The 13721-nt window shown below is 46.7% G+C and overlaps 1 protein-coding gene across 2 annotated transcripts in view; it reads left to right on the top strand.

Moving 5' to 3' along the window:
- drosha (drosha ribonuclease III) overlaps nucleotides 1–13721 on the top strand; it is a 75567-nt gene that overhangs the window by 43002 nt on the left and 18844 nt on the right. For both annotated transcript variants that reach the window (XM_079291582.1, XM_079291581.1), the window contains exons 23-24: nucleotides 5625–5695; nucleotides 11340–11384. In XM_079291582.1, coding sequence (XP_079147708.1) covers nucleotides 5625–5695; nucleotides 11340–11384 — 116 coding nt within the window. The remainder of the gene's footprint in view (nucleotides 1–5624; nucleotides 5696–11339; nucleotides 11385–13721) is intronic.

Raw genomic sequence — 13721 nt, 5'->3', positions numbered from 1 at the left:
CTCCAAACTTCAGCTTAATAAAAATAAATGTGATGAATAAACAGGGCTGCAGCTATGAAGGAGCCGGTGAGAAATACGCTGTCAGAGAACACCCTGTGGTGATGGGTTTTGGATTACTAAATATCACCCCGCGCGCACACACACACAGACGCGTTAAGGGCAAAACATGCTCGCATACACACAGATTTGAGGCGCACGAAGTCAGTTGTGTTGAAGATGCCGTCTGATGTTTCCTCCCTTCCATAACTGAGACGTTTGTCATCTTCATTTTGTTTTGTTTTTAGCTCAAACACCTCTTTTAAGACCTTGTCGTCGCGCAGTCGATCCGTCTCCGCCCTCTCCCGTCTCTAGCTTACTCTTTATGTCCCGTCGCTCTCTGTTCCCTCCCTCTGTGATCTAGAGTTCGGGCTTTATTAAGTGAAAGATGTGCCACACATATGATGAGTCATCATGTCACTCTGTCATCGCCCTCCAAAGTCTCTCACCGAGTCGAGCGCTTCCTCCTCTGATGGCTCTCGTGCCGCGGCGCTGGTACGAGGGCTCACAGACGCCTCGTCTTTTCATCCTCGCGCGCTTTTTCTCCATCTGACAGAGATGTCAAAACCGCCACTTTCCCAAAAGCAGCAGGCTCCGCATCAACAGACGCCTTGTCTGAAGGTACCATCATCTTTTTTTTTTTATTATATATTTTAGCACAGTTTTTTTTTTTTTCCTTCCCTCCAGCGTGCACACGCGTAGAATTCAAAAAGGCTCCTTTCCGCACACCGAGAGCTGTGACATGCTCGTAATATTTCCAAGGCCCCGGCAGATAGCGCCGACGGCTTACTATGCATGTTTTCTGACCTTTGTTTTATTTGTTTCCTGCCACACTGACCGTTGAACCGGGGCTTTGTTGGAAATGGCAGATAATCTCCTGCTTTGCATGGGCAGAGCTTTTCCCTCCGTGGAGCCGAGAATGTGTCTATCTCCTAACCCCGAGGCAGGGCCATTCTCTTACCCGAGACAGAGGGAGAAAGAAACGGGGGAGAGCTGGAGGGAGGGAGGGATGGCGGTGGAGGAATGGAAAGCAAAGGCATCTGCAATGCAAATGGTGCCCTGCAACCCTGAATAATTCAAAGTGTTGAATGGAAATCTTGCTTTTCTGATCCCCTGTCATTAACTTCTGCCGCAGTGAGCCATTCTCATTTGGGCTCTTTTGGCCTGCGCACCTCCCATTCTGTACCCCCCCCCCCCCCACCCTCCCCCCCTTCCCTCCCTCACCCTCTCCCTCTGTACTTTCGCTCATGCCCACTTTACCTCTTCGTCTTTAGAAAACCGCTTTCTCTCCCTCCTCTGCTTATTCATAGAAGCCCTCGTGCGCCTGTTGCCCTCCCGGTTCCCTCTCAGGTCCTCTCCGCTGATAAGCCACGGCGCTTCCTTCCTTCCCGAACTGTTTGAAAAGAATCGCGAGAAGAAGAAAAGAGGCCCCACTCTGTTTTTTTATGGCCCTAATTTCCTTGTACAGTTGATCTGTGGATTATACGCTGCCAGCAGCCATGGGGGATACAGATGGTGAACCTTTGTGAGGGCCTTCTCTAAGCTCTTCCTATTAAAAGAACGGAGAGAAAGGATTATCTCTCACTTGCTGAATATCAGATTCATACACAATGCAGCCGGTGTATTCATCGAGCGAGCACCGCTCCCTTTGTTAATTGCTGCAAATGGCAGCAGCGGTGGAGTAGCTTTTCTTGCGCGTGCCCGCTTTCTTTCTTTTTGTTTTCTGCATCTCACCCCCCCCCCCCCCGCTCCAACCCTCATTTATTGAAAAGTAAGATGTTTGATGTCACAATGCACTCAGCCTGCCTTTGTCACCGGCGTGGTGCAAATTCTATTTTCATGTTTTTTTTTGGTTTTGTTTATTTTTCGCCTTTTTAAAATGTGTTGCTTTCTGTGTCCGTCTGCCGCTTCAGCCCCCGTTGAGCCGAGAGGGAGCGGCTTAATATATTATTTGATGGATTAGAGCCTGAGCGGTTTTGAATAATTCATTCCAGGTTATTAATGTGACTGTCAGCCGCTGGTGTTTCATGTGCCCCTGACTCTGGGTTTTTATTGGTCACTGAAAGCCCACAGACATTGGAATTCTACTCCTAAACATAACAGCGTACAGTCGGCGTGGCTGATGTGGAGATTCATTAGCGGCTGGCCTTCTCTGGCCGTGACTGATATCCTCGACGCAGCGCTGGGTGGAAACTTAGTTCGAGTTTGTACACCGTGTTCTCTCTGACCTGAAACTCTCACCAGGAAGTTTCTAATCCATCAGTTTGGGGCTGGGTTGCATTGTAGGCTGCGGCTCCATTTCAAAGTGATGGATATTCATTAACAAAGACTGCAAAGAATAGTGTAAAGGTGACCTTTTTTATTAGAATCATGATAATTAATCTACCTTTAGCAAACTGGAGTATCAGTGTACTTAACTTTTAGGATCTCAAATACTTTCTAAAGTTAGTTGTTTGATTTTTGGGGTAATGCAAAAACAAACCCAGACGTATTCAAATACTGACTTGGACATTGATTGCCAATACAGCCAAGCTTCGAAGCATTCGGGTCAGACTTAACAGGATCTGAATCCTATTTTCCTGTAAGTTTCAAGAGGGCACTCGGATCCCAGCTTACCTCACTCGTGGGCCTCCATCGCTGAGCGCCGGCTTCCCCCCGGCAGGGTCGACAGCTCAGCGGGTTGAATGCGCCGCGGCTCTGGAGACTGCAGAGTGATTTGGCCAGAGCATGATGCTGCTGCGAGATGAGCTGCGGAGAGAGATGCTGGCATATAATTGCTGGTGGAGTTGGCTGGCTGTCTTTGTGCTGCCGTGTGTGTGTGTGTGTGTGTGTGTGTGTGTGTGTGTGTGTGTGTATTCAGGGCATCAGCTGCAACTTTGCAGGCTGACAGGGTGGACTGCGAAGCACAGATCTCTGTTTAATGATTGCGGCAAGTTGTGCGATTGATTGGATCGCTTTGGGGCACACTTTCTTTTTTTCTTGCACGGACAGCCTGCCTTGTCAAGAGTGTTCTCTCTCGAATTAACTGCATATCTTGGTTTCTTCATCCACGGCCCCTTTGATTGACACCAACGTTGTTGCTTTGAGATTTCTAATACCTTTTTTAAATCCCTTGAGGCTCTCCTGGTTTCTCCCCCCATGCTTACCTCACACCTTCTCCTTCCTCTTGGAAGAAGTTTTGAAAATCGAATAAGAAGAAAAAAGTTCCGACGACTTTAAGGCCTCCATTTGGGGGAACTCGCATAATCTGCTGTGTCATCAAAACATGAAGAAATCTGCCTGCCGGCCCCACCCACACCCCCCTACCGTCAGCGTTCACGCACATGAAGGCATCGTGAGTGATGGTTGAAAGACGTCAACTGGGTCCTAGGAGGGAGTTCTCATCCTCCCACAGCTGGTCTCCAGAGGAAACATCTGCTGCGTAGCAACGTCGAGAACTCGGGTCCACATTATGGTACAAACCACAAATCTCAGAGCTGAGGCTTAGTGGAAACCTTCCTCCTCTCCAGAGCCTCCTGCGGTCAGCCTCTCGCCCCGACACGCCAACATAACTTACTGATACGTCTGCGAGGGTTGTAGGAGCCCTCCGGGAGGCACGGCCCTTCCTTGTCGTAGTACCATTTAGTATTTGCGTCATTTATCACAAAATACCACACCAACACCAACATGGCAGTTAGCTTGGCCTGCTAGCTTGCAAGCTAACTCTTCACACAGATGTTATATTACCTGATGTGAGGGTGTGCGACCCGTTCAGAGTACATCCTGGAACTGGACACACCGACATCGGAGACGTCACTTCCACCACTGTTTGCTTGTCTAGTCTTTCCAACTACGTATTTTCAGTCTCGTACTTCAACAGTTTTGTGACAAAATGCCACTTTGTTGACGTGCAAAAGTGATCTGTTAAACTGGCACAATTCAAACGGGATGAAAGAAATCCGTTGATGACCGATTCATGGTCCCACGGTGGTCCAGCGGAAGGGGACTTTCCTCTCTATTGTGTTCTGATTCGACGACTCTGTTAAAAAAAACGCAGCAAATTGACGAGCTACGTTCATTATTTTACCACTCGACTACATTTGTGCATTAGTAAAGGTCCTCCACATGAGTGAGAGCCTGTGACTTGCCAAAGTAGCTGCTAGGGTAAAACAAAGTTGTCAGGAGGCGTAATCACATTTTACCAACATTTGGCCAATGGCTGGTGGTAATTTCCCACTCTGGTTGCAAAGTAAAGGCCATGCGAGGCAGATTGAGTGGGTGTTCATTTGTGTTTGTCTTTGTGCTAGGTGGGTTTGTTTGTATTTCTTTATGGTGTCTGTTATGTAGGCTGCATCTTCACTGTTTGTTTGGTGTGTGTGTGTGTGTGTGTAAATGGCCTGTTAGCCATCTGAAAGCAGTTTCCCTGCCCAGATGATGAATCCCTCATATGTTTTTGATGTCGTCCATGAAAGCAGTTTGCACATTTAGACTTTGCAGCCGCGCCCGCGCCCCATTTCCACCGGCTCATTTATGCACATAATAAAAACCTCTGCACGATTGTATACCCAATTTGCCAGGTGGTTATTGCTTTCTAAATTGAATGAGCCACTCTAAGTGTGATGGTTCCAAGTTGTACGCAGCTTAGAGGCACCATGATAGTTCCACTGATTTTAGTAGGAACAGCAGAAGAGCCGGAACAAACAAAACGCACAAAGGGAGAGTTGAGTCGTGCAAAGCAGCTGACTATTGCAACCCAATGAGCGGGAGAGGCTGCGTATCATTCCGAGAGAGAGGGGGAGAGCGGGAGAGATACTTGTCTTCTTTTGCTTGCTTTGACGACAACTCTCTGCAATTTGGGACCAATCCTGCATGGAATTTCTTTCTTTGTTCGATGTCTTTTGTGTGTGTGGGTGTAAGCACATGCGCTTGTGTTTTTTTTTCTTGTCCCTCACAATTCAAGTTGAATTCACCACATTCTGTTTGTTGTGTGGACATGTGATGCCGGAGTGTGTGGGCGAGACTCATGCAGGACGTTGTGCTGTGTTGTTTCTCCCCGCGCTGTCCATGAATGCGTTTGAACATGAAGTCCATAGCTCTGAATGTGTGGTTGTTTGTTCGGTCTTTTCATACCGTAACATGTGACACAGCCCGCTGCAAGGTCGATGTGTTTTTTTTACCTTGGCCTGTTCCCTCTCTGTGTGGTGATACAGCTATCTCCTCTTCTTCCTCTTCCTCCTCCTCCTCCTCCCTGACAAAGGGGGAGGTGGATCTGCACGGGAACCCCGAGGTCATTTTCACCACTAAAAAGCAATAAAAACGCACTCCTACTTTTAATAAAGCAATTATAACTCATTGCCGAGTTCAATTAATGTTAAGTTTTCCATTACGAGAGCGGTCTGAAATCGTCTCAGAATTGCCAAAAAAAAAAAAAAAAACCTCTTTCACACCAGCTGATGCAACGCACTGCTTTTCACGGTTGCTTTAGGTTTGTGTGAGTTTGGCGCGTTGCAGAAAGTATCCTGCATGATCTCCTGCAAACACACTTCCTGGTTGTACTTTGTTGTATTTGTTTTGTCCTCATTAAATCCTTGCTTCTCCTTTTCTTTTAGGTGCTGTGTATTTGGAAGGGGGCTTGGCCGAGTCCCGGCAGCTTTTTGGCAGACTGCTGTTCAAGACCGAGGTAACTGACAACATGTATGACTGAGCTGTAATGTGGTCTCTGCCCCGTTCATAGACGGGGTGTGCATCTGCAAGACCGTACGTCTCTTTCAATTCTGTGCAATCGCAACATTTTCCTATTTCGACGTGACTTTAATGTTTCCACAGATTTTCTCGCCACTTTGTTTTGTTTAAACCCACACACTTCATGTTTTGGTAACCGCCACATATTTTGCACGATACCGAGCTCTCAGAACCCGAGATCTCACATAATCTCCCTTCACCACCCTCCGATACTTCAGACGAGCTGCTTATTGTGCGTTCACTGATGCGCACAAAGATCAAACAACACCCCTGAGAAACGGAGAACGTCTGGATGAAGCCATAGCCCTTACACATACTGTGTGAAATGAAGCGGAGGTGCGGAACATGCCGGGCTCGAGCGGGGACACCTGCTATTGTTTGCGAGTGCGCGTGTGAATAATTGATGAATGGATGAGTATTTGCATTTGTCTTGGCGAGAAATGTTACGAGTGAATTAAATAAAGCGGCAGCACATCTAGTGTGTAGCAGCAGGCTTTGTTCTAATTGGCTATTGAGGGTGCTCGTCGGAGGTTCGATCGGTGACCCCCGGCGCACTATGGGACACACGGCCAGAACAGGTTTGATCAACACCGGGACTCTTTGAGGGACCAGATCAGAAGCTTCAGGGCTCAATCTTTGAAAAACAACTGGGGATCATTCCAAACTAAAACATATATACAATCTATTCAATTTCATACAATATTCTTCAAGGTTGAAGGCAGACGATTTGAATAGCTTCTTATTTATAATTTAGTTTCACGTTATGGGCGTCCGAACCAGAACCCTTTGTTTGGATGGCATTAGGCAGCAATGACTAAGGATGGGTTTCATTGATACTAGTACTCCTATCGATACTCTTATCGGTTCTTTTTGATGGTATTGTGAGAAAAGATGACAATAAATGAGGAAAAGAATCATTGATTATCCTGTTCTTGTGATCAAATCCCCAGCAATGACCCACAGGTATTTCAATATACCGCCGTCACTGCCAACGGGACAGCCAATCAGGTGAGGGGTGGAACTGTGTGAACCAGTACCCAACAATGGTAAAGTCACGAGCATTAAATACAGTCAACTTCAGCTCACTGAAGATCTTTTAGTCATTCAGACTGAGGATTGAAATAGTACGACTTGCCCCCCCAAGCTGAATCCTCCTGATGGCTGTCATACAAAGCTGAGAGCAGACAGATGGCTGCAGACCAGCAAGCGAGCCAGACCCCAGTCGGGTGGTCTGATGGGTGGGAGCAGACTGGAGAGATGGACCGACAGAGGGCCAATCCTTCTGTATTTCTAGCACTACCACTTGAGTCTTCACAAGCTAATGAGAGGCAGTGCTAAACTGAGGGACTCAACACTTTTCTTCATCAAACTGCAGCGTTTTTATTCCTCTCCCATTTGTCGGAGTGGTATTCCGTTCGCACACGGGGGATAAATCCCGTCCCCTCTGTGCGTCTCTCTCTTGTTCTCCTCTCCCGCTCTAACACTCCAGGATGTCAATACCCCCGCAGATGTTGTGCTCCAGTCCTCCTTATGACAAGTCAACACAAAAGCTCCACAACTCCGAAGGTAGAATTCAGAGTTGACTACCAAAGACAAAGCATGCATGTAATTTCCACCTCGAGACCTTGCCAGACAAACACTGGCCCGAGTTTTTCTTCCTCTCTTCCTGTTATTCCATAATTGGTATGGCATTCATGGCTGCAGCGCAACAGTTATTTCCGTCCCCCTTGTTTTTCACCTTTGCTGGCACTGGTTTCCCAAATGACGGGGCTCTCGCCGAGGATGGAATCTGGCTTCATTGCACACGGGAGCCCGGAGGAAACAATAGATGCTAATTTGCTAATGATGTTATTGTGAAGGTTATTAAAGCGTCAGCAGAGAGAGGCGGGGAGCGTCTTCTTCAGGCGGAGCTGCTCGATTGCTCCCAACCTGGACCCAACAGCAGCGCGGTACTGCCGGGGAAATTGATGCCGCTGCGCCGTCCTGAGGGGGAAGTGCAATCATCATAATGACGATCTCGCTGGTTACCCGTGGAGCGAGTCTGTCTGGCTTTTAGTAACACCGACACGCAAAGCAGACGCGCTCGGACACCAAACAAGCGCAACAAAGGTTGCTGCGGCACTGCGATGGTCACTATCGGTGTCGTGGCATCGCAAGTTTGAACTGTATTTGATAATCCTGACCTTCTCTGATGTTGTCCCGGTACACCAGCAGAGTGTGCTAGGCTTGCATGCTCATACAGGTGAAAGGCTGGCTGATTACTAACTCCCTCCATAGGTCACCTCACAGTCAAGCTCGTCCTTTCTGCACATTATTCATTGGTGCTCCCTTTTAGACGCACATCCGCTGGACCCGAGCCTCGCTGAGAACCACAAACAGCCTCCGTTTCTCTTTTCACTCGGCTACTCTTTGCCCTTTTTTAACCGCCACAACAACATCAACACAACATCCCTTTATGTCCTCTGTTGATGGTGCGACGACTTGCAGCCCAACATATTCGATGTTTGAATGAGAGTGCGTACAGAATGTCTCTCCGCTGTGTCCTTGCTTTGGAGAATGAATGCATGTTCACATTCTCCCTCCAGTATTTACCTTGTTTTTTTACACCAGTATAGTGGAAATGAAACTGACATAGCCAAGGCCGCGGGTACATCGGTCTTTTCAATTACAATTCATTCACGGGGGACTTTTATTGTGGGGAAAAAATATTGATAAACCTGTTTTTCACTGAAATTGCAGAGCTTAGAAAAGCAGTAATGCGGCGAGGAGGAAGAATTTATAGGAAATAAAATGTGTTCATCACCGCTTTACAGCCGCTCCTTTGTTCAAGACACGATCGCTGTCCACTCAGGCCGGTCACATTGAGGTGTCTGGTGTGGACGGACACACACACACACACACACACACACACACACACACGCACACACACACTCGGACACAGCTGGGATCTGGTGCATCCGATTGAGTGAACTGGGACATTTAAAACAATAACGAGAACCAAACAAGCCAACAAACCTTCTCTTCTATCGTCTCCCACCCAACCCTTACACACCCAACAACCCCTCCCACCCACATTCCCAAATTCCTAATGGGTACATTCATCAGCCATTAGTGGGGATAAAATAATAATGAAAAGTAATGCATGTGCACATCCAGCAGCCATTTTTCCATTCACATTCACACTTTTCTGCCCACACTCACGGGAGCTGTGAAAGTCGAGCTCTTCACCTCGGCCGTGAATCACATGTTCAGCAAAGAGTTTAGTGAGTTTCTCATATTTGGAAGATCACCTTCACCATTCCCTGATAGAAGCCTCTGTTTTGGACTTAGTGCTGCTTTCATGTTGGTATCGATTAGCGACGCTATCTCTCATCGATCCCTCTGCTGCACTACTACGTTTGATGGATTGATTGGCAGCCTACGGCTAGAGACCAATTTGTCAAGGAGCTCTGGACCTTGTCAGAGAGGAGCCCCATTATGTCCCAATCACGGATGGCCAACGCTCTCAGAGGGGTTTGTGGGGGGAGCAGAGAGCGAGGGGGTTAAAGGTGCAGCGGCGATGACTATTCACGGCTCGTGAGCCTGGAATAAGTGCAGGACTGAGGCTGCGTCGCTGTTCCCTGGTGGGGGTCGCAGCGGCGCTGCTTGAAGCCCACCTTCTTAAAACGGAGATGGTAGTAGCCTCTCATTTCGTTTTTAATTTCAGCTCTCGCTGCGGTTTGGCCGTTGACATTCACATAAACATGTTTACATATGTTTATTTTCTTTCTTTCTTTCTGTTTGTAACACAAGAGCTCCATCCTCCACATGGCTACGATTCAGCTGCTGCACATGAGGATTTGTGCCCCCGGTAATTATACCTTCCTCTTGCTGGGAGAGAGGAAGAATCAAAAAAACAGAAAGAAAACTTGTTGTTATTCTTAAATCCCCACTCGATGCTGGCTTAATCATTGTCTGCCTTGTCTTTGGAATAGCTGTAATTGAAACATTAGCCGTTCGGGTCTATATACAGCACGTGGGCGGATTGTGTGCGCCCCGTGGACTCACTTTAATCACGAGCCTCGATCACAAGCCCAAGCAACTTGTGTATACTTCACTTCCTATTTTTTTTTGTTCCTTTCGTCCTCATTTTTCGCTGTGTTTTTCTTCCGCGTTGCATTCACAAAGCAGGCCCGGGTTTGACGTGACTCCTGCTCTGCACTGCAGTCACCGGCCGAAGAGACGAGCAACCGAGAGGAAGCGTTCGCTCAAATGTATTGACCACCATCATGAATGTTTCATTGGCTGCTCAAGGCGATGGGTTGCCAGCTGGGTGGGTTGAGAAGATGAGGCGCCTATTCGTTGCCGCTGACCACACACACACACACCCACCCCCCCCTCCCCTGACGCCGGGGGCTAGCGCCGCATTTTAAGGGTTTATCTCCTTGAACCTTTTAAACACCTGAGTGATACTGTACTTTAGAGGCCCTCGCCACGTCTCTCTCCCCGCTATGACTCACCCAACACTAGACCCCAGGCCCAAAACTGCTTCTGACTGGCGTTGTCCTTAGCAACAACTTGTGAGCCACAGCTTCTACTCCCTACCTCCGTCTCCCTCCCTCTCTCTGTGCTGTCTATTTGTCAGCCTCTCTTCTGCTCCACCGTTTGATCCCGCGTGGTAACCTTAGAGCAGGGTTGAGGAAACATGTTGATCGTGCACATACTTCTCTCCACGGGGCAGCGGGGAGGCCGAGGGAGTCCAGCACTGTCAACGTGTGTCTCCAGAGACAACACACCTCTCAAAGGCGACCCTCAACCCTCCAACACCCCCCCACACACCTCACTCCCCAGTGGGTGGTCCACCAACAGAGCGCTCGGTCTGAAAAGAAGATGTTTGCTCGGTTGCCGTTATTTGTGTTTTTACTTTATATACATTCCTCCATGTGTCCAGAAACATGACTCCAAATAAATGCGAACGTTGCTCAATATCAGCTTGATTATAGAGGTTTAGAGGTGAAAATATGTCAATATATACCGCTTGTTTCACGGCCCCCAGGTGGCCAAAGAAAATCAATTACTGCAGCTTTCATAACCATTGTTAACCAGTAAATTACATAACTAGTTAACAGGGGGCCACAAATCAATGGTGGAGGTGTGTGTGGGATAAAAACAGCCTCAGCTCGGGGGCTAGCTACTCGGGATTTGTCCCTTTTTTATACGGACGGTTTTAATCAAAAATTTTATTTCAATAAAATTTTCATTTTTCGGTGTCATTAAAAAGTGAAAATTAGTTTTGACCATTGATGTTTAGTTAATCGTCAACACGTGCTGCCATTACATCACCGGACGTGATGAAATATATAACAAAATAAATGTTTAAATACTTAAAAATGCAGCTTACACACAAAAGATTTTAGTTCTGAAGCTGAGACCTTAATTATTTGTAGAGCAAACAAGTATTTGAAGCTTTGATTGCGACTTATATTGTAAAATATTGTAAAATATTTGTGTAGTTGTATTATCAGAATGGTGGTGTTGTTGTTTTAACATGGATGACCCTCGCTCAACGCTGTCATTTCTTTCCTCTTTTTCTGTCTTTGCAGGGCCTACAGGAGGTCTGGCTCAACTACCCAGCACACCCCCTGCAGGTTGGTTCACAGATGCTTTATTCTTGATGTTTATTTTGGGCTGGGTGTGCCTCCCATTAAATCTCACCTCACCCCTCCAAGACACAAAAGCCGTCTCCCGTTTGAAATTGTCCAGCCTGAATGTGTGTTTTTCCTTCCCGTGTGTGTGTGTGTGTGTGTGTTTGGGTTTCTCTGACCGAGGTGGGCAAGCTGGCGGTTGTTTTGCCAGAGGCTGACTGAGTTCTTTATAGCTGTCACAAGGCCCCCCAGTAGCCTTCCACTGGTCTTCATTGTTCTGCTCCCGTGTCTCGCTGCTCCCTGTTTTGGTGGAGACCCTAATCCGCTTTCTTCGTTCACTCGGTTCTTCTTCCTCGCCGTTGAAATTAGGATTTGGAAGAAGAGATCAAAGATGCCATAACAGGATTACAGTCCCGGATCACATGGGGCCTCCAGGGACCGTCAGGCATCCTTCTCTCTGATGTGTTTGTGTGGAGAAAGTGTTTCTTTGTGTGGATGCCAAGAGTCGTCTTTAAGCACTTTATTCTCTTCATCTGCCTCTGTGTGCATGAGTGCTGCTGTATCTTTACACGGACATTTTTGCATAGCCATGTTTAGCATGTTTGGCCCAAAATAACATTGTTTACATGCATCTGCATATATTCTGTATATATATATTTATTTATTTATTTATTTATTATATTATATTATTTATTTATTATATATTTATTTATTATATATTTATTTATTTATTTATTATATATTTATTTATGTTATGTTATATTTATTTATTTTATTCTATTATTCTATTATGTAATTATTATATTTTATTATTTATTCATTTTATTAAATATGTATTATATGTATTTATATATAAATATTATATTATTTAATTTATACGTATGTATATTATATCCTCCTCCTCCTCCACGCTGTGCTGCATGAGTAGTCATTAGCCTCATTACCACACACGGCGCTTGTCTGAGGTTTTCCTCTGGGTGGTCCCCTGCCAGCGTGGCAACGCCTGTTAAATTGTGCCAACCTCTCGGTAGCTTGATGGCACCCTGACCTTTGGGCTTGAGATGATATAATCTAAGGCGTTTCACACAAGGAAAATCATCATTTATTTCATTATTAATTCTATAATTGATGAAAGCCCCCAGGAGTTTAGGCTAGACCAATATGCCCAAAATTGTTGCTGAGAATTAACAAGGCGTCAAACCCGTCTCAATGAGGTTCGAGTGGAAGGCGATGGCAGCTCGCCACGGTGCGGGCAATTGTGCGTACCCAACGTCTTTGGCACACACGCGCATACATTAGCCGTGCCGCCGTCGTGGCGTTGCCGAGCGCTCTGCGGTTGACGGGCACGTCTTCAAGTCTTTCCTGTTGACTCGATCCGCACCGACGCATCGTCAACCCCGCGCTCTCCAGAATGATTTACCACAACGTCATTCACGTTGAGTCTGGATTTCTAAATGCAGTCTCTGGTTTTATTGGGGGAGATACTCGCATGACCTCGCCTCTGATTCTGCCTTCTGTCTGGACTGAGCTGAAAGTGATGCTTTGAAGGCTTTTCAAAAGTCTTTCATTTTTGTATTTCTTCCATTGCGGCTGTTGATCCCCCCCCCCCCTCCCCTCGAAGCCTTCCTGCTGGCCGTTCCCCCTGAAGGATAGCAAGTGCCTGTGAGTGCTGAACTCGTCAGATGCCGTTAGTTGTGATGCATGACATTTAAACGCCTTCCAGTTAATTAACGGAGAGGAAAGAAGGCAGAGATGAAATGTGTTTTTTTTAGAACATATTGGAAGATGGAACCTTGACATTACCGGCAGCACTCCAATTAAAACGCTGAGTTTAAAGCTACATCTCGGCTCTGTGCGCTGGCTTGACATGGGAGACTCTGAGAAAACACAAAAACACAGACAATGAAGCTGCTTGAAAAAGAAAAGAAGAAAGTGTCCATCTTCCCCTGGAGAGCCTTGAATGTAGCTCCGTTTATTCTTATTTTTGGGGCACTCTCCCGTCTCCCGTCCTCCAGCTTCACGGAGCGCGCTGTCAAGAGGAAACACGGTTCCTTTTGAATGTCCACGTGAGATTATGCGGCTCGATGTTTCTGTTTTACGTCTTGGTCAAGCTTCCAGTTGTTCCACGCAAAGACCAATTCGATGTTTCTAGCAGTTTAATTAATGCACCCATGAGAAAATCTCTTGATTCAACAAACATGCATGCACATATTCCTTTTAGCACATTATTTATTTTGCTAATGAGCACAGACGCGAGCAAATACTGCACTCAAAGCGATGCAGCATGTTTTTGCTGAACCCGTCTAGCTCTGAACTCTCCAAGCCATGAAGCTAATGTCA

This window comes from Melanostigma gelatinosum (genome assembly GCF_949748355.1).
Source record: "Melanostigma gelatinosum genome assembly, chromosome: 20".
In the NCBI taxonomy this organism is placed as follows: domain Eukaryota; kingdom Metazoa; phylum Chordata; class Actinopteri; order Perciformes; family Zoarcidae; genus Melanostigma; species Melanostigma gelatinosum.
Note: the sequence above shows the minus strand (reverse complement) of the source record. Positions and strands in the feature narration are given on the sequence as shown.